Source organism: Triturus cristatus, chromosome 5_2 (assembly GCF_964204655.1).
Source record: "Triturus cristatus chromosome 5_2, aTriCri1.1, whole genome shotgun sequence".
Classification (NCBI taxonomy): domain Eukaryota; kingdom Metazoa; phylum Chordata; class Amphibia; order Caudata; family Salamandridae; genus Triturus; species Triturus cristatus.
The window spans coordinates 711962500-711984190 of NC_140588.1; the positions used below are offsets into that span (position 1 = coordinate 711962500).

The window sequence follows — 21691 nt, forward strand, 5'->3', positions numbered from 1 at the left end:
GCTGTTAAGCACCTGCTTTGCAGATACACAGAGCCTTCAACTACATCACCTTCTCATGTCAAAAACTCCTAATATTTTCTGGCCAGCTGAATCTTTTTGTTCACCCCTTCAAGCAACTCTTTTATTGCGAACCTGGTACCTGCTAACCTGGTCTCTTAAACTTTGGCTGCATTAAGGAAATCGGTTGACTGTGCACACTACTAATGACAGTTGTATTGCACGTTGGTTGTCCACAGTCCTTTGCTATTGTAATCGATGGTTATAACTATGAAAGGTAAAAAAAGAAAAAAATACTCAAATCTAGTTGAGAAAATGTAAGTAAATATTTGTGAAGACAGTCGTGAACATGCTGCGTAGCTTGTGTCCATGCCATTTTTTTTGCTTTTGTTTGTAGGAGTTTCTTCTAGGTCTGGCTCTTTGAAGTTTATATTAGCAATAAAAAGAACACAGAGAATGGCTTTGGGTCAGCCCTCTTCGCACATTTGCTGTTTAGCTCTCGCCTGAGCCAGCGCATGCGCTGCTCTGCGAGACATTTAGTAAGTGGGGGTTTGAAAGTGCTACCACACGCTTTTGCTGGCCTAGCGCTTGCGGTTACGTGCGCAGCTGCCATCTGGCTTTCTGCCATGCCTCATTAAGCGCATCGCTTGGGGCCTTCTAGAATTAAATGTTTGGGTTTGAGATCACAAGAATACAACTATACGATTCTTCAACATCCATGGAAAGATCAGAATCCTGCCGATTATTTTTCAAGAGTGCCATCACAATGCCCTGGTACTCCGTCTAAGACAGCGGAGGCTAGAGAGTATGAAGACTTAGTGTGCAGAAGCCATTGTGACGCGAACGGGTTAATTAGGTTAGGCAGTGTTGATGAGTAAAAATGCATACAGAAAACCCTTATACCATGCAGAAATAGCAGATAATCTTGTGATGCTTGTTTGCCATTTTCTACTAGAGACAATTAGATGTGCTGCCAAGGTGCTTTGTTTATGGTAACAGGCCGCGTTGAACTTGCTTTTTTTCGACATTCCATAGACACAACTATCTGCGAAAAAGCTCTGTTTATGGTACATTGGGCAGCAAGGTGGATCATGGGAGAGACATACTGTTGAGGATGTACTGACCCAGAGGTGGCCTGGGAGTACTTAGAAGGTCCTGGGAGGATGATTGAGGAGTACCAGTAAGAACAAAGTTGTAAATACTGATAACAGCGCAAGAACTAGCGAAAAGGGAACATAATATTGTGCAAGCCAGTTTTTTGTATATAAAAAGGAGGGACGCAGGAGGCCTCGAGTGAAGATCACAGACGGTGTTGTGCAGAACTGTCGTTGCCTGAAGCTGCTGCCCCTGGTTACAAAGTTCCCAGGTAGGGTATCAGAGAGATTGGAGCAGGCTTCCCGGCATTGTGAAAAGTTAAGTCCCAGGGGGTGAACGGTCTGATTCTACAGCTCTATCTTGATTTACCAGAATATTACTGTTGCATCTTTACTTAACAGCATTGCAATTGATGTAAGACTGCATGATTCACCACCACTGTGCAGGTATTGCCCGGCACGCAAATATATACATGCGTAACCAACTTTGCCACTGTTTGTTGAAAGTGCTGCAGAATTACTTCCTCTTGATTTACTAGAGTGCAAGTGATTTCAACTGGTTTCTTACCTTCACCACTATTGTGCTAGCATTACATTATATATCTCTATATCTCTCTTTTATCTACTGGCGGTCGCCAGTAGATAGTTATAGTTAGGACCGTGTTTCCATAGGAAATCTCAAAATTCTATTTTGAATAACTTTGGCGCCGGTTGACGAATCCTCGCGAAATTTTCAAAACTAATGGGGTGCTCCGCTCAGCTCCTACCCTGAAAGTCTCGGGGGGGGGGGGGGGGGGGGGGGATTCGTCAAGCGGGGGCCCGAGAAAAAAGGGGGGTCCCAAAACGCGTTTTCCCTATGCATTTTCCCATAGGACCTTTAGTCGAAGGTACAGCCCAAACGGCTGAACAGAATTACTTGAAATTTGGCAAAGAAGTAGTCCTCAGGTCAGGGATGTGCCTTTTGCATACATGGAGTCAATCTGTTCAGTAGTTCCTGAGAAAATTGCAGTTAAAGTACATAAATATCTATAGCCGCGCACCATGCGCGCTCCCAAACGTGCGCGAGCGTAATTCTGATTGGTGGTTACATGTCAGTCAACGTTCGAATCGGTCGAAATCAGGAAGTGTCGGCCGCCATTTTGTTTGTTTTGAGTGAGAGAGTGAAAAAGGAATGTGGCGAACGTGAAAAGGGGGCAGGGTAGAGAGTTCCTGACCCCCTAACCTTTGTCAGGGGGTCCCTGAAGGACCCCGAAAACAGAAAAAAAATTGTAATTTTTTTTTTTTTTTAAATCGCGGGGTGCGCGCACCGTGCGCGCACGGTGAAAAACCATAAAAAAAAAAAATACATTTTTAATACGTACTTTATTGTAAAATAAATATAATAATAAATACGTAACTTAGCATTTAAAAAACTGTACAAATTCACTGAAAAAAACATAGGTTTCACACACGTTATAGTTAGGAATTAGCATTTAAAAAACCTTGCAAATTCACTTAAAAAACCATAGGTTTCACACATGTTACATTACATTTCACTCGTAAAAAACCAATGAAATTCCCCCGTTATAGTTAGTTCAGATAACTATAACTCGCGCGACCGCCACTCTATCAAAAGGGTGATGCCACTGACCATGTCACGAGTGATGTAATATGTGACGTCATGAGCAGTGGATTGCGGGCGCGCAAGTTATAGTTATCTGAACTAACTATAACGGGGGAATTTCATTGGTTTTTTACGAGTGAAATGTCCACCTAACTAGAACATGTGTGAAACCTATGGTTTTTTAAGTATATATATATATATATATATATATATATATATATATATATATATATATATGCGCAACTGTTCTGTTAATGTATAATCATCATTGTTGAGATATATGCTTGTGCTAGTATTTTAATAAAGCTAAATTGTACCAGCTACTGGTGTGTTGCTCCTTACGGAGTGTCCTTATTGATTTGTACGTGATTGACATTTGCTTGGGTTGGTTGGCAGCAGGCAGTTAAACACAATGGCTTACATCAATTTTTTTTGTGAAACTGAGCACACCAACTGCCATGTCTTAAGAACAAATTACCATCAAAAGAGCCAAGATAGTGATATGTTAAAAGTTAAGAGACAATATTGCTAACCAATCATGGAACCAGCACTCTAGCCCTCTCACTAATGGCAGTGAGTATTTGAAGTTCATAAATGTAAGAGAGGAATTTTCAGTGACTCAAGAAGGCTTCATTCTGTGAGGTACACAAGTTGTTAATTCCTGAGAGTCTCGGGCAACAACTGTTCGACGTTGCCAATGAAGGACATCAAGGAATAGATGGCACTAATAGAGCTCTCTGTGATCGAGTCCGGTTTCCTTAAATCAACGAAAGAGTTGAAAAAGAGTTGAAGACGTGTCACATTATGCAACTGTCTTTCATCTCAAGTTATTAGGCACCCTTTGAACATGTCATGATTGCCTCATCATGCTTGGGAGAAAATTGCTATTGATTTCTTTGGTCCTCTTGAGAATGGACATCATCTTCTAGATATTGTTGATGAATACTCCAGTTTTCCCTTGGTAGAAGGCCTTTCATCCAATACACATGAAAAGGTTATTCAAAGGTTGGATAGCATCTTTGTGACATGGGTTATACTTGCAATCTTAAAATCTGACAACAGCCCACCTTTTAATAGTCAAGAATTCAAAGACTTTCTAATTTCACTTCAATATAAAGCATCAAAAAAGCACTCCTCCTTGGCCCTAGACCAATGGTCTCATAGAATGGTTTATTAGTACTCTAAAGTAAGCTGTTGAGCGTGCTGCATTCGAGAAACTAAACCTTAAAGTTGTTTTGAACACTACACTTGGAGCTTATCGTTCGACCCCTCACTCAACGACAGGGGAAAGCCATATTTGGAAGAGCCATGACGACCAAGCTGCCCTAATGAACCAAGCTTAGATCCAAGAATGAGGAAGACATTCATGTTACGGACTTTGGTCGCAAAAAGAAGATCAAAATATATGCTGAAAGACAACGTCATGTGGAAGATGTCATCTTTACAAGAGGAAAATGAGTGCTTGTGAGACAACACAGAAGAAGAAAGTCTGATTCTCCTTTTGAGGCTGAACCCTTTACCATTACTAACATCAAAGGACGCATGGTGCCCAGCCTCCTGGGAAGTCCCTTACGAGAAATTCCTCACATTTTTGACATGTGGCCAATCCCTCACCAAACATCAATGTCAATATAGAGACTGGGCTCCGGCAGACTGTTGATGACTAGGTCTGCTGATAATTCCACCTCACCTGTGTGGATCACTGTCATTTTGACTGCCAGTTCCCAGTGACCTGATCAGGATGTGTGATTCAGATGTCACAACATTTAATTGAAGAATTGTATCTGCCTGTATATCTATGAATATCTGTGTATTTAATTTTGTGTATGTATTTACTTATTTATCTATTTTAAAAAAGTTGCAACTTTTAATTTAACAAAGTGGATGATGTTGTGTCTTGTAAATAAAAGAACGCTGGAACTCTTTTTGTTCCCACTCTACACCGTAGGCCTATGACGTAAGCATTGGAGAGACGAGTTGAAGGCAGGCTTAGAATGTTCAGTTCTGACTTACACACAGTGAAACAAAGACGTGTACAATTACTCTCCATGTGTGGTGTGTTTATTGGCAAGTACCTGGGCTGGCAGGATGCTACAGTATCTTACCACTTGGATCCTCTGACCAGACAGCCAAACTCCTGGGATCTACATACTCAACTGTTCCAGCTGAAAATTCTTACATTGATGTGTTTTGTTGTTTGCCCTCTTTACTCGACAAAAGATGCAAGTACATTCCTTTGCACTTCTGAAAACCTTCCAGGCCTGTCTTTGGAAGCCAGCTGTCAGTGGCCTTACTCTGCCCTCTGCTTCTGCATACTTTTGTTTTCCACATCCTGACTTAGAATTAAACCAGTCCATGGAAGAAAGTTATTATTTCTGTATACTTTTAGTGATCTTCTTGATTATTCAGGTTATACTTGTCTGACTTATCTTACCAAACATTATTCCCATGCATGTTTGACTCTTTTTCCCTAGCCAGGCTGTGCCTCTGGTGTACTGAATAAGTGGCCCCAAGTGTTGCACTCTGAACCAGTCCAGGCGTTTAGCCAGTAGCACTTTACATGAGATTTCAGAGTTCACACAAAAAAATGGAAAACAGTACCACTACAAGTCTCAGACATTACACGTACGGTGGCTAAAAAGCCATGGTAATTGAGAGGCAACATGGCAGCACTACATTCATATCAGGATGCATGTAGCGGTAAAACTTCATACGCACTGGAAAAACAAACAGGACAGATTCTTAGATAGTCACATGCCAAGAACATCAGTAAAAAGACAGATTTGCCTCTAAAGGCAGGTAGTGCGAAGTAAGGGACTGGACAGAGCCAGTTTTATGACAGTTTTTCATCTGAAAGGGTAATGATGTTGAATAATAGTAAATCCTTCCCAAACATACTGAGACACCAGAGTATGTCCTAGCACAACATAACACAATGAATATAAAGTATGCAATAATTCTGACAAATTAAAAAAACGTATTCTGGAATATATAATTTACACCTAATTTATAAAACAGAGATTAACGGACACCTTGTGGGCTGATGAGCTTTATTAAGTTAATCAAATGGTAAGTCTAGTGTCAATCTGTGGCTTTTTTTTTTTGTAACTCTTTTTATTAAGTTTGCCGGGAATAACATTGCATGGAAAATAGCAGGCAGAAAACAACTTTGTAGCTCACACCCAAAACATCTTACGGGCACCATTTCCCTTTTTTTTAACGTGTGTAGGACAACTGATTTCAGCGATTTAATCAACCCCACCCCCTGTCCACGGCCAAAGTGCCACCCAACAATTAACTCATCCCAACAATTAACTCATCCTGTTCAGCCAAGGATACAACATTTTGTAATATTTCCTGGGGCATCCCAGAGCTAGATATATCTGTTCTTCAACAGCTGCGCATTAGTCCATTGATCCTGTCCACTCGATCATAGTTGAGGCAGCCATCGATCTCCAGTTCTGTGCTATATCCCTTCCGGCGATCATCAGACCCAGTGCGACCAGTTTCTTTCCCACCCGACATTATCCCAAGTAACGCCATGAGGGGATCCACTTCAATTGGCAACCCAATAATTTCAGCCAAACGTGCATGTGACCATGTCCAGTATCGAGATATCCCAGGGTAGTCCCATATTGTGTGCAAAAAGCTACCCTCAACCTCCCCATGTCTAGTGCAGGCTGCCATGGGGCTTCTCCTAATCTTGTACAGGCGTGCCGGTGTAAAGTATATTTTATGAAAATATTTCAATTGATACAAGACAAAGCCTCGCAGGTATCACAAGTGCCCTTGCAGCCATTTTTGCTTCAACCCAGTCCTCTTCCTCCAACGGACCAAGATCACTCTCCCAGCACTCCCTAAGTGTCTGCATAGGGTCGGGTATGTTGGCTAGAAGTGTCATGTATATGGAAAAGATAACTCCACCCCATGTCATTCTAGCAACTTGGATTCTAACTGATTAAAGTACGGATGTGCCGGAGACGCAGAAACAGTTTCTCCAGAGCATGTTGGATCTGAAGATATTGAAAAAACTGCGTCTTACGAAGCACAAAGTCTGGCCGTATTTGCCCAAGGGACTTAATGTGGGATGACTCCCAGGCATTGCCTACGGTGGAGATCCCAGTATTATCCCACTCAGCACATCTATCGAGCTGAGGAACCTCCGGTAGCCAGGTCCTGTGCCAGAGCGGCGGTTGCTTAAATTTGTGGGCTTACTACGCATTTTGTTATACTCTAGTTGAAGCAGCTATATCTCAGTCACTGCTTAGTATCAGTCTCTGCTTAGTATCCAGAAAATCTCAGTCACTGCTTAGTGCTACAGTGATAGTTGGGCCTTGCAGGGCTGCACGGAAAGGTGGAGAAATACTGGGGGTTTATGTGGTTTGATACAAGCATCCCTGTTGAAGAACCTATAAGGAGGCAAATGGCGCATGGGGAGGGGGTGCAAGCAAGGGGGTTTTAGGAAGCCGACTATAAATGAATACATGGAATGTGAAGGTTATTAATGGGGTTGTCAAGATGCAAAATATGTTGTCTTGCGTACGAATTAGTGGGAGTATTTGGCTATGCTACAAGAAAAGTGTTTGATGAAAGAAGAACACTTTAAACTGCGTAGGACATGAGGGCAAATGGGTTACTACTCCTTTTCATCATATTAAGCGAGTCCTGCTATGGAGGAGCCTCAGCTTCCTGTTCAAGGTCACCCAAAAAATCTCAGACACGAATTGTCAATGGGCTGGATTGACACTCAAAGTGCATGACAAGCCAAACTCCTATAGGATACTAGGTTTGGCTTTTCCAGTAGACAATAGGCACATGTAGTAACAGGAGCGGACTATATGGATCACTCTCTGTTAGATGGCATCCACTTACAATGTAAATCATTTCCATTGATGTACCTCCACCCTGATGTGTAGGCTACAACTTTGATGGATAAATGTGACTTCTTCGAGATCTATGAGGGTTCAGTAGACAGGTAAGTCTGGGGAGCTGTTCAAATAGTAAGCCAAGGTAAATAAATACATGTTCGCATCTGATAGACATTATTTGAGAGAATCAATGTACTTGAGAAGGTAGGCGATTTTGACAAATCAATGGTAACGGGTGCAAACTTAAAAAGCATTGCCATAGCCAATAGGTCTCACCTTTGGGACCTTATAAGTGTTTAGCCATGCAACAGTTGCATAACTAAATACTTAAGGTCCCAAAAGCGAGACCTATTGGCTATGCCAAGCGGCCGCGAAAGTGATCGCGATCAAACATCAAAGCGGCTGTGCGGCTGCGACAGTGAAAGTAATCGCGGTAAAGCGCAGCGCGCGCGCCCGCGCACATGCACTGTAGCTCTAGGCTGGCCTGGTAGCACTTTTTGGAGCCCTCTCAATAAGTCTCGCCAGACCAGCGCATGCGCTGGGTCAGGCGAGACCTAAAAACTGGATTGGCCTTTATGGGACTCTTGGCAAATCTACCTATAGTACATATATGTCAATAACCAACATTACAAAGTGGACAAAACCAGATGTACCATTGCTTCGTTATTTGACAGAGACAGGGATTTGGGTGACCATGACCAATACAGAAGCGGAAAATACAGCTTCAAAAGGAACATCTGTGTTTCAGCAAAAACAACTTGAAATGTACATCTGTGAGCTATTAAAGCAGCATATTTTGGTCAGCAAAGAACAGGTGCAAGAGCTGTTAGGTGTAGCTGATATCACTGTGTCTCACTGTATGCTCTGCTTCTACTAAGATTTGCTGGGCGATTGATAACAAAAAGGTATGTGCAAGACACCCACAAGGGACAAACTTACATAGAAATTTACAGTGTATATGGCAACCTTTTCTCCTCTATGTGCACAGAATTTTAAAATGAGCAATGACTAAAACTTTGAAGGCAAGCGTCCATTTCACAAAACTGGAAAGGGCAAGTTGGACAGCTGCTTTAAAAGGTCACTTTCTACAATTAATGCAGGCAATACAATTATTGAGAAGACTCTAGCTGGTGGGTCAACAAAGGTGGTGGAAAGTCACTTTAAGGTGATCAGACCAGGTTATCGCACTCAGTAATGCAATTCAGAACTCTGACAACTGATGCTGTTTAAGTCTACGCAGCGTGCATGCGCGGCATAGGCAAAAAGACCTTTTGCAATCGCCATGGCTTTTCAGCCAAACACGTGCACGCGTTCCATTGCCTTCAATGGCAACGCGTGCACGTGAGGCGATTTACTTGCGGGAGCGAGCACCGCCATATGGTAGCAATTATCGCTCCCGCAAGTAAATCGCAAGTAAATCGCGCAGGCCCCCCTCCTCCCCCCTGCTTCTAGCGCAAGTGCACACACAAACACACACACACACACACAACTCCAGGGCTTGGTTTTTTTTTTTTACTTTAAGCGCGAGGCGCGCGTGCGGCCAATGCTTGTTAATAGCATTCCGTCGTCCTTGCATGCTGTACTCTGACGTGGTTGAGGGTGACTTGACAGCAAGCGATACTGTGACGTGATGAGGAATAACCGGTGAACAGTCGTAAGGACTGGCTGTGGCCTGGTGGCTGAATTGCTGGTTTTGGAGACCTCAAATGTGGATTCTGCTCCGATTTGGTATTTGAAACGGAACACACTGCGTTATCACATGTTCCTGCAACTTTTTTTAAAATTCCATAAGTGGGCCAGACATGGTTGAGCCATGAAATAAAATACTTTAGACGTCAGTCAGAGACAGAAAATTGAATTCTCTGCTTTGTTCATGGGCAGCGCAGTTCACTTTGCGTTTGGGTCTTTTTTTAAATTCGGGAAAAAAAAGTCAACCCGTATTATTTTGGACTCTGCAAGTTTAACTGTGTACAGTTAGATAAACCTATGCAAAGTCAGTTACAATAATAACGTTTTGCTGAGATCTAGAAACAAGTGTCATCCGCTGAAGCATGTTGTTCTTTTGGGAGAAAAGGTGTCATAACCAAGTGCTTTGAGTAACAGAACATTTCCATTTCTGGATGAGAAAGGCTTTCTCAGATTCCAACTGCTGTCTTGTGACCTCTCAACCCGCTACGTAAAAAATTGAGGGTCTTATTTACAATCCCAGGCGGCGCGAGGAGCTTGTAAATATGCCTTGGAATCTGTGCACTGTTCTACCACTTGGTTCAAAAGTAGCCACGGGAGTCTAGGCGCTGCTGTGACTTCCCCAGCTCATACCTGCAGTATCAAAACATCTATCGGGCCAGGCACTGGACACTTTTGAAGAGTTGCCCCACGCAGCGCAATGGAAACATTTCTCTTGCTTTTATACGAATAGCTGCTTTATTACCCAGCTTGTCTGGCCTCCTTATCCACCATGTGAAGATAAAGAGCAGTATCAGCCGAATGCTTTGATGGAATCGAAATCGAACTACAGTGCGCAGAAGCCCTGATAGCAGTGGCATCAGCCCGATAAATCCCCCCTCCAGAATTCAACAGCCCTCCCTACTACACAGTAGCGTGTAACGAGCTCAACACTTTTCTAGTGAATCCCTTACCCCAAACACTGTTTCTGAGCACAGCGGCCCCTCCCCACACCTGTGTGTAGCAGCAGTGGGGTTTTGTTACAAGTGGTAGCTGAAAAGAACAAGCAATTGCAATGCAATAGGTCTCGCATTTACGCAAGTTTGAGCTATTGGCATTGTAAACGACAATGCCCTTTATTTATGTTTTGGTTTTTAAAACACAAGTAAAAGGCATTGTCGTTTACAATGCCAATAGCTCAAACCTGCGTAAATGCGAGACCTATTGCATTGCAAATGCTTGTTTTGAAACATATCATGGATAGGGCTTAGTCTTATGCAGTCTCCATGCTTTACCAAATTGAGGTATTTACATTATTACCATCATGGCTGCGTTACTCTACGTGATGAAAAAAAGTCAAATTGACAGTACCAGGCTTTATATTTACAAAATTTTAAAAAAGCCAGTCGCTGAAACATATTCCCCATTGACATTTATATTTTAGAGATTCACACAATCAGGGCGCCCACCTCGACATTCATCAACTATAATCACAAGACCATCACCATAAAGTAGCCTGCCTTGTCCTCTATGACATTAATGTTTCTTTACAACACCCATAACTATCATTGGCACAATCGTGCTTGACTAAGACAGTTACAAAATGTAAATGAATCATAAAGAACAGTAAACTGTGTGCACTCTCACCATGTGAAAAATATTATTTTTTAAACTTACATTGGTCCTCACTGAATTATATTACAAAACAGAGGTAGCAGGAGCAACATGCAAAACTTCCAGGAAAGGACTTGCCAATTAACTAAAAATACATTATAGAAAGGAAATAAACTATTGACTAGTATGGTGTATGGAGCTCAATGCTTCCCTTCATCCCCAAAATAAGTGAAAGGATTCAGATCTGAGCAGGTTAAAAATACTGGACTATCAATCAACAAAACTTTATTCGATGTTTTACAAAGAAAACCATAAAAGTCGAGCAAATACGGTAAAAAATTTGCTTCACAGGTTAAAAGGAGGCAATACTGTGTATCCATCATGTCCCCGAAACTTATATCTAAAACTGAAGCAAATCCAGAAATAAAATGACATCATCGCAGCCCCAAAAAATGCGGAATGAACAAAATAATATGTCAAACACAGTGAGACATCAGGCACCATAAAATGTAAGATGAATTACAGGTTCGATGTTAAAAACAATCTCGTCAAAATAATAAAACCACCCATCATAGCCCTATAAGATGCGAAATAAATAATTAATAGATTTCCAAATACTGGACTAAATTCTTCTTCAGTTTTGGCTTCAAACAGACATCATTTCGTATTGCAAGGGGCTTAGAAAGGATCTGTTGACTTTCCATTTCCTGAAGAACCCACATAACCTGAGATTCACTATAGGTGCATCTTCTTACCCTTTTCAGCATTGGCAGTTTTGTAGCCATTTGGATTCGAAATGGATGACATGGAAATGCACGTTTGCATCAAACCCTTTACTTCATGCTATTTTTCCGCTTGGCTGATGCGTGTTGCCATTAATATCTACTGCCTAGGACTACAGATGAAGGTAGTCTCGGGGATCACTGATGTAGGCACTGCTTCTGACCATTCTGTTTATGGCCATCGAAGGAGGAACTGCTTGGGATCGTGGATGCATGTACTGCTTCTGAAAACGATTGCATTTAACATGTGGGACCTCTGATTTATGCACTGCATGTGGCCAATAATGCATGCATAGCGACAACCCACACATGGCCTCCAACAACTGATGTTAATTTGTGTCAGAGGCCAGTAATGCATGCATTGCCTTGGACCACTAATATATACATACAGCAGACCCATTGGTCTATATTAGGTCCTGGGAGCATTGATGCTAGTTTCTGCCTGTGCACTGAATCAGGACCCGTCTGGGACCATTCCTCTTAGTTACTACCCCCAGCAACTGTCCCATGTTACTGGCAAGGGGCAATTCTACTGTTTGTGGACGTAATGTTCAGGGGCCTCTGGCAAATAACGTCTGGGGCCTAGCTCATTGACGCTCGATGTCACCAGGGTCCACTGATACATACTCATACCTGAGCCCATAGATGATATTACTGTCCTGGGCCATTGATTCATATTATACACTGAAGCCAATCGTGCAAATTACAGCTGAGGCTCAATGAGCCACTGGTGCACATTACTGTTTGGAACTTGAGGCACATTACTGGAGCCAATAATGTACAATGAACACATATTCTGCCCTCAAGAACATATAGCATTACTGCCCAGTGCAATTGATGTTCATTACCGTCTTGGGCCAGGGATGCATACTGTTGTCTGCAGTACTGCATGTGGCTATTGAGTCCCATACTCCCTGAGATCACTGAGGCACACACTGTGTGGGATACAGATTACTGCAGTGGGGTGGAGGGAGGCTTAATTCATGTACTGTTAGAAGATATTAATGAATGTATTCAGGGCACAAGACCTAAAAAAAATAAAAAAAAGATGGAGTTGGACTAACCAAGTTAGGGAGTATGCAAGTGACATAATTGCATGTGACATCGCACTTCATCACAGAAAGTGGAACCACAACCCATGACCTCACAGAAAGTGACATCACAAGAAGTGACATCAAATCTTAAGACCTCCCACATAGGTTTAGCAGTACATTTGAGTGGATTACAATATTTAACATTTAATATTTTGCGTTGAGGTTCTGGCAAAAAAATTATGCAACTCTGATGCAAAATCTGGGCCCCAACTTCATATTTTTTTTTGTTTTTTTAACTCTGCCACAAAAGAAATTGGCAACAATGAGAACATGGCAGTAAATCTGTTCTGGTTAATTGAATGAACGACCACATTTATAGAGAGCATGGCTACTCAGCAAGAGTGTCCCGGTGCTAATGGTCCACATCTACCTTATCAACTGCCACTAGTTGCAGAATAGCCAGGTTTTAAGCTGTTTCCTAAAGTCAACCAGATCCGTTATAGATCTGGGGGTCGCCAGGAGCAGTTTCCAGGCTTGGGATCCCAGGAACATAAAGGATATTCCTCCCGATCGGGCTCGGCGTATCCTGGGTACCGATGCCAAGCCAATTGAGGAAGACCTCAGCATTCTGGATGGCGTGCAATGGGATCCTCTCTTCCTGAGATAGCCAGCACCCATACCTTGTAAGGCTTTGAAAATCAGCACCAAAGCCTTAAATGTAATACTATTTCTCACTGAAAGCCAGTGTAGAGCCTTGAGGTGAGGGGACATATGTGTCCTGGGATTGAGCATGTGCACCACTTTTACCGCTGCATTTTGAACAACCTGCAAGCGGCTGACAAGATAATCAGGTAAACCCAGGTATAACACATTCGCATAGTCCAGTCTGGAGGTGACCAGAGCATGGACTACCGTTTTCCTTGTATTCAGTGATAGTAGAGGTAGAACTTTCCTCAGCATTCGCAGTAGACCAAAACAGGTACCTACTATCAAGTGGACTCATCAAAAGAGAGCTATCAATAGAGATGCCCTGATATTGGACCATGTTTTGAGCCGAGGGTTCTGATATTCTCACCCTCAAAGTCTGCCCCCTTTTACAGGTAAAAAGCACCTGGGTATCGTCAGCGTAAGAAATTATTTTAGAGCTGCATGTTTCTGCCAATGATTCAGATAGTAGCAAAGTCTGCATTTTATAAAAATCGTATGGGGTTTAGGCACCTGCTGCATAGGTCTGTGTGTGCCAGTAAATGTCAGGGAATAATGCACCTGCTGGCGAGATCTGCGTTTTGTCTAGTCTCAGTTTTGAATCAAAGTAGGATAGAAGGTTAATATGTCTCCTGCAAAGCACATCATGTGACACGTAGATGACAGATTTTGTATTTTATGTTGATGGGAAGGAGGTTACTGCTTTTAACACAGAGATCCTTTTGTTACTTGCAGTTCATAAATTGTAATCCTTCTAATATAGCAGAGTGAGCCATGAAGGCTATGTGACTCCAACACATTGCAACCCTCACTATCTTATTTAACACATTTTGTACATTGATTCACACACATATGATTTATTGTCAATGTGTATGTGTGATGTAAAGCGCTCCGACGCCCTGGATTGGAATGAGCAGCGCTATAAAAGAAATAAAATAGTGGTATTTGAGTTGTTATTTGTAAGAATACTGGGACAGACCCACACATTTGAAGTTCTTACAGTGCATGCATTGGTCTTATATACAGGGCCAGAACAAAGTCAAAAGCATGCCTCTCTTAAGTACCTGTGAAGTAATAAGCTGTGAGCCTTTGCTTACCCTCCATTGCATTTGCAGGTAGGTGTGATGGCTCCCAACCTGGATAGTCAACCAAAAGAAGGCTTAATGGCCTCCTAACTTTGGTCTTTGTTATCGGCCCAGGTGGAGTCTGCAATATGAATGACCCCTGCACGCTGCTGCTCGAAATAAATGCAGCCAACATGCAGGTGCTGCTGAATGTGTCCTGGTGGCTGAAAATTACACCAAGGCGAGTTCAGGATAATTCTGTGGCGCCCAACTTCTGGGTAGGGGAGAGGCATCCGCCATATGATCAAACAGTTGGTATCCTCGACTTGTGCCCTGCATATAGTCTGTGAGATCACTATAGTTTGGACTAACTTGGGTGAGTGTTAACTGTTGCCAGTGGTGTTTTAACATCCACTTTTTAATATAATGTTGCCTTTGGTATACTGCTGGTAGGTCGTACCATGCAGGTGTCAATGGGATGATGGTGTACACCGGGCATAGGACTGACACTGACGTAATGATATTCATTTTGGGCACATGACATCCATGGAATGATTATACACATTTCTGGCTGATGCTGGCCGTGGCATAACTCACGCTTATTCGTGCACCCATCCACACACAGATTCGTATATCTATACATTCAACCTCTCTTCCAACTATTGACTGAATCTCGTATATGCTCACTTACTGTACAAAACTCGCCAACCAACAAGCACTGTATGCGTCAGTGGACTTGGCTTTGGGAAACCTTGTTTGTTCCTGCTCGGATGTAACAGGACATGATCTGCCAGTTCGGACTTGAAATAGATACATTTTTTTATGGTTCATTTAGACGTATGTTGCTGACAACGCAAAGTATTGGTCGAACGTCAGCAATGGCTAGAGCCCTTACGCTAGCGATGCCACTTCGAAGTAATGTGTATAAATTTAGACAGTGCCCGTCCTCTGTATTAACCTTGGTACTGTCTGTGCTCAATTTGATTTTTCAAGCAGACCATCGTTCATTACTGTGATTCCTGGCACAGCACCTTTTCGAATATATTTAGAAGAGCTTTCCCGCATTGCTCTGTATCACATTTCCATTGCAGAAAACCTCTTCGCCCAGCCAATTTGCACTGCCGAGCTTTAAACATAACTATCAAGCACTCACCCTCGTCGCCATGGTCTATCCTCCACCTCCACCTCCACCAATGAACGAAACTCACAGACGGCGTCCGTAGGAGGACAAACTTCAATTTTTGCAGACGTGCATGGTCATGAGGAGTTGTTGATAAATATAGGCGCCATATTGGAATGGTCGCTAAACATGAAAATACATATAGTAGTATTGACAATCAGTTAAAACCATATATCAATCCAACTAAAACATTAAAGCCTCTGCTCTTTATTTATAACATCTAAAACTTATTTTTTAATAGAATTACATAATAATAAAAACATTATAATAGTTAAACTAATTATTTTAAGTAGGAGATAAAAGTTTTCATTGAGATGTCTAGCAAGCACAGATTGCTTTTTCTTTTTAAATAAATTCGACTGTTAGTTTTTGGGGAGTGAACACCGCTCCACACAAAGCCACTGGTTTATACAACAGCACGGCGCCTCTAGTTCGTTGTCGCCGTTCTAGTGTATTTCACACTTGACAATTTGCCTGGTTATGAGCGGGCTTTAATGCCCAAGGTTGGAGAGGGAGGGTATGTGTGTGTTTTTTTAGAGGGGGGGTTCGTTAAGGGGCGTGATCTGTGTAAATGAGGGCGTGGCTTACACTCGTAAACTACATTTCTGCCAACTTTCAGAACAATCTCACGTGTGAAGAGGGGGCGGGGGTCGTGCCGAGAAAGTAACTATGAGGTACATTTGAACCCCACCCGAACGCAAGCCTCTGCCTCCCCCCCAAAACAAGCATTGGCATAGCCAATAGGCAGAGGCGCAACTAGAGCCAAATTTAGGGGGGGGGGGGGGGCTAAGAAAAAATTTCGGGGAGGTGCTGAATCTTTTAAGCCATAGGCAGAGTGGAGCTGCAGGGGCTCTTAGAAGGGGTGAAACAACAGCGAGGTCTCATTAACATGCAAGTGGCCTTTTAAAGACCTGTGAAGTGCTGTCTCATCCCAGGCTGCCACACATGAGGGGGGGGGGGGGGGCTGAAGTCCTGTGAGTCCAATGGGTGTTGCGCGCCTGCCAATAGGTCTCGCCCTTGGGACCTTATAACTTAAGTGTTTAGACATGCAACAGTTGATGTTGTTGCACCAAGGATATTGTACTGCATAACTAAATACTTATAAGGTTCCAAAAGCGAGACCTATTGGCTATGCCAATGCTTGTTTCAGCATATTCATGCCGTTCATGACTCCGGGCCTCATTGAAGCCTTGGGAATCAAAGGGCTCGCAAGGGCAGCATTACCTCCTCAAAGGAATCCTTTTATATGGAAATTGGGTCAGTGGACAGATGGAAAACAGCAGGAGAGCGTGCCAAAAGGAGCTGGGGAGAAGGGGCCTACGAGGAGGGGCGCTGGGCGCACGGGAACAGCCGGGAAACAGGCAGGCATGGTGGTCTGTATGGGGGGAGCATGCATTGTGCCATGTCCCTGGATACGGAATACCTTCCAGATCGCAGTGGGCAGCATGTCCGGGTCACCGCATCTGCAATGAACACGATGCTTGGGGTGTCTTTTTAGGAGCTCGTGAGAAGACATGGGAGAAAAATACATGCAAGTCCACTCATTGATGCATGCAGAAATGCGAACCTTTCAGGCCTCCACCAAGAGCAGAGCTCTGACAGGCCGTTTGGCTGGCAGTCAGTCAAGAAAATGTTTTCAACTCTGCCGATGTGACTCTTTCTGGAGGCAGACACAACTAAAAAGGAGTTTTCAAAGCACGGCTGAGCTTTGTAGGACTTTTTTTAACCTAGCGCCTTATCTGCGGGGAGGCTCTGGAGCACTATTAGAGGCGCTCGTAATTGAGTTCTGGACGGTCTAGGCAAAGAGAGAGATAGTGAGAGACGGAGAGAGAGGGGAGCTGAGAATAAAGAGAGAAAGATCAGAAGAATAAACCACAAATATGTGACAGAAAACGTACAGACCATGTTTAAAGTGGTGGGTTGCTCTTTGCTGGGGGGAGCTCCGGAGGGGCTGATTTACATGCCGGACATGGAGACTGTGGAAGCTGCCATCTTAGGAGAGAAGAAGAGCTGCTGCTTCCCTCTGCTTCCCCACCGCCTCCGCTTGTCTGTTAGCAACATAGGCAGCGTAGACAACGGGAGGGTGCGGGAGCAAAGGCAACACGCCACATGCGTGCGGGGAGGGAACAACCTATTCAAGAGCTCGCATGCAAGCAGTGCGTGTCCAACGAGCCGTCATACCGGCACGCGCTTTACCAAGCGCCGGAAAAAAAAATGTAGGTTGCGAGCAGAGACAATGGGAGGGGCGGGAGCATAGGCAACAGGTGCAGCGGTTGGAGACTGGAGCGGATCACAAAGACCCGCAGATGCAACGAGATGCCGCAGGCAAGCAAGAAACTTATTCTTATTAAAGTTTTAAGTGGACTTGGTGGAGGAGTTATTTCGGTGAAAACTTTGTGAGCTTTGTGTCTTTGTGTAAGGCGTTGGCAGGAAATGGGACCGCTCAAGCAGCGGCACGAGGGCAGAGACTGGCACAAGTGAACGTGCGCTGACAATAACATCACGCCAGCCCAGGAGCTCATACTTGACACGATCTTGCCCGAATATAAATGCAAAATAATAATTTCCCATCTTCGGAGAAAGCAAGCGGGAGTCGGAGTTTACTTGGAGGAGTTATTGTTGGAGAGCTCGCGATGGCGTGTGCGTGCGGCGAGAGGGGGAGCGTGACTCCGGAGTGGACGCAGACCCTGGAGGAGGCAGCGAGTGGGAGTCATACAAACAGGAAGTGGGATAAGGGAGGGTGTGGCAAATGGTGTGCACTTTCGCGGCCGCTTTGATGTTCTCAGTGGCCGCGCGGCTCACTGAGGACATCAAAGTGGCCGCGAAAGTGATCACGCAGGCTGACAAATGGTGTGCGTGCCCGGCGCACATGCACTGTTGTTGGAGGCCTGAAAAGCCACTAGTCTGCACTTCCAAATCCCGCTTACTAAAACTCTCGCCAGAGCAGCGCTTTAGCGCTGGCTCAGGTGAGACCTAAAAAGCTGGTGCCACGTCCTGGGGTGTTTTCACAACTCTTAATGGAGGTGGGTTATTAAAAGCCTCGGAAAGTGAGCTCGTAAACCACTATTTACAGTGGTTTTCAGCTTGTGGAAAACCACTATTTACAATGGTTTTCAGCTTGTTTTCCGTGCCATTGTGTGATATCGGCTCCTCACCTGGAGACAGTGTGATGGGAGCCGATTTCCAGTGATTAATTTGTGCTTGTGGTTTCCGGTGCTCAGCACTGGCTCTTATTTTAGAGGGTCGGGGCTGTTAAAGTTTTCTTCCATGGGTATTAAAAATAAAGGTACCTGTCCTTCAGGGTAGCTGCCTGGTGTGTCTTTACAGGCTGCCCCACCTGGTTCCAGGCATGATGACTCTATTGTGTCTTGGGCCCTAGGCCCACATGCTGGGTGAAGGACCACACGGACACAACACTATGGTACTGGAACTGTCCACGAGCATGTGCACCCGGGCCCTTTTATTAACAGGGTCACCTCACTTGTGATGCCTGTGATGGATGGGTGTAGGGTGCATGTGTGTCCACTTCCCCAAGGGAGTGGCTAACCAACTCACTGTCTGCTGAGACACTAGAACGTGTCCAGCAGGACACGACATTCCTCCCAATTTTTATTGAAAAACAAAACAAACCCCAGTCCACCCTGTAGGGGTAAACAACAATTAACTAGACACCACAGGGTCCATCAGTTCCTCGAATCGGGCAGCAGGAAGACTGCAGACATGGGGCTGGTAACTGACTGCAGCAGGACACTCTTCGCTGGCACTTATAATTTAACCAAACTTAAGAGGGCCCCTGAATACAGAATGAGAGGGAGAGGAGGGCAGGGGAAATAACTAATCACAAACAACAGACCTCCCCCAAGTAAATTCTTAATAGGTAATATATCCACAAGCATTTAAAAACATCATTGTCCCACAGAAAATATTTTCATTTTGATTTATTTTATGCAAAAAATGATGTTGACACAAAATTGTTAGGTTTGATATGCATTCAGTTTAAACCATTCCAAGTGTTTCTGCATATAAATATCACCTGTGCAACCTCTTCAAGAAAAAATATATACTGAGCACAGAAAATCACAGGTTCAAAATCCACATGCACACAGCATACATACCCACAATACATAAATAGAAAAGACAAAAAGGCACAACTGCATCAAATAGACAATAATAACAAGAATCACAATTAAGCTCTATTAACAAACATAGGGCTGCAGATAGCAAATAGGACCTTCTATTTCAAATAAGTAACAAAAAGAGCTCTGACGCGCGTTTCGGGGTGGACCTAAAGTACAACAGATCCTGCGTCAGGGCGCAGAAGATAGGGATCATCAGGTGGTCAAAAGTCCCATCCAAGGTTTCTTTTTATTTGTATATATACATGTATTGAAGTGAAAGGGCTCCTTAATAATACAGTATATAGCCGTGTATAATCTATGGACAATAATGGGGGACAAAAAATATATGTATAAATATTAAAAACAATGCCAAATATATCTCTTGAAGCTGACCACAACCAAGAAGACAACCGAATCGTGAAGTCAGAAAAAGTGGTCAGTCAAATTCCCAAGTGAAATATAAGAATGAACTATGAAGCGTGAACTGAACTGTCTCAGTGAAAAGACCAGAGGAGGATAAGGGAACAAATGAGAGAAAGCGAAAAAAAAAAAAAAGAAAAAGAAAAATCCTCATGTCGGACTAATCTATATGGTTTTAAAGTAAACATGATAACACAGGTTAGATAGAGTTTTCTAATAAGGGGTTAGACCAGGGAGATCCTGTGTCTATACCTGCTTTTTTAGTGACTGGTCCAAGTAAGTCAGTAGTTAGAAAAGGGTCAAGTCAGACCTAAGGAGTCAAGAAGCGTGGGCCACCTGCGGGATAACATAGTACAGATGTCAAAGAGAATGAATATGGGGCTGGTAAAACTGACAGGTAGAAGTACTTAAGTTATCTAAAACAAACTTACTATGGTTCTATGGATCATCAACATGCACCAATATCCGAGAATAAGATCTTAGAGGGATAGTCCTCAACTTGAAATATAGGAGTGCCCTAAGGTACAACAAGCAAAGTTAGGAGTCCGAACCTGGTAATAAGCCGTCACTGCAGGATTAATAAATGTAGACTAGAAGTCTGGAAAAAAATGTTAATGTACGCATGTAAAAAGAGATAGAAAAGAGACTAACATTATATTATACTTACTTCATAAGAGTAAACTATTCACGCGTGCCCAACAAAGTCCACAATTGATTCGTAGTCATACGTTATGGGGATATCTTGGACCCAATACAGAATAGAGGCTAGAAGCAAACAAGACCCGGGTCAGTAAAGGTATGTACCTAAGAATCGGTCTATGTTGTTAAAAAGAGTGATGGTTATTATTAGAATAGCTTAAGTCGTGTAGCCGCTCTCTCTTACCTGATAAGTCTTAATAGCATTCCCAACGTTCGTCAAGGCACCCATAATCAACGCACCGCGTCTGCGTGCATAAATACGGGGCTTAATTGGGTACACTTGTATTATGTATTCACACAGAAACGTGGAATACTAGTCTGCATATCCCTGAGCACCATCTTGGGGGAATACGTAAATGAATTAACGCGGACTAAAGTAAAAGGGGATAAACAATGATAATATTGTTGTCCCGCCTCCTAATTTAATACTCGTGAATAAAAAGGGAGGCAAAACGATCTCAAAAAAAGTGTAATAAAAAACTGGGATCAGACTTTAGACTCTCTGGCAGTATCATAAAAATAAAAGACAGACCGCCGATGGAGGAGACAGCAATGAACCAAGAGAAGCGTAAACCGGACTCCCAAACATATGAAATACAGAATATATGAAAGGGAGAGGCATAGCCTGCATCAAGAGTCGCCTATACAGTGTATTTAAACAAATAATTTAAGTCTTGTATGAACAAAAGGGCATGCCCTGATGATTCAACACATGATTTCAATATTAACCATACAGAAAAAGGAAGTGAATCACCAAAATGTGTTTTATATATATGTCTAAGAGGTGGTAATATACCAAAGAACGGACAGCATGAAGAGTTCCTTATCAAGAATTTAATGGACCCCAA

The 21691-nt window shown here is 43.2% G+C and overlaps 1 protein-coding gene across 2 annotated transcripts in view; it reads right to left on the minus strand.

Annotated features, from left to right (window-relative positions):
• Positions 1 to 15702, minus strand: part of APOOL (apolipoprotein O like) — a 217257-nt gene extending 201555 nt beyond the window's left edge. For both annotated transcript variants that reach the window (XM_085607811.1, XM_085607810.1), the window contains exon 1: positions 15580 to 15702. In XM_085607811.1, the coding sequence (XP_085463937.1) occupies positions 15580 to 15591 (12 nt within the window). In that variant the 5' untranslated portion in view covers positions 15592 to 15702. The remainder of the gene's footprint in view (positions 1 to 15579) is intronic.
• Between the last annotated feature and the right edge of the window lie 5989 nt (positions 15703 to 21691).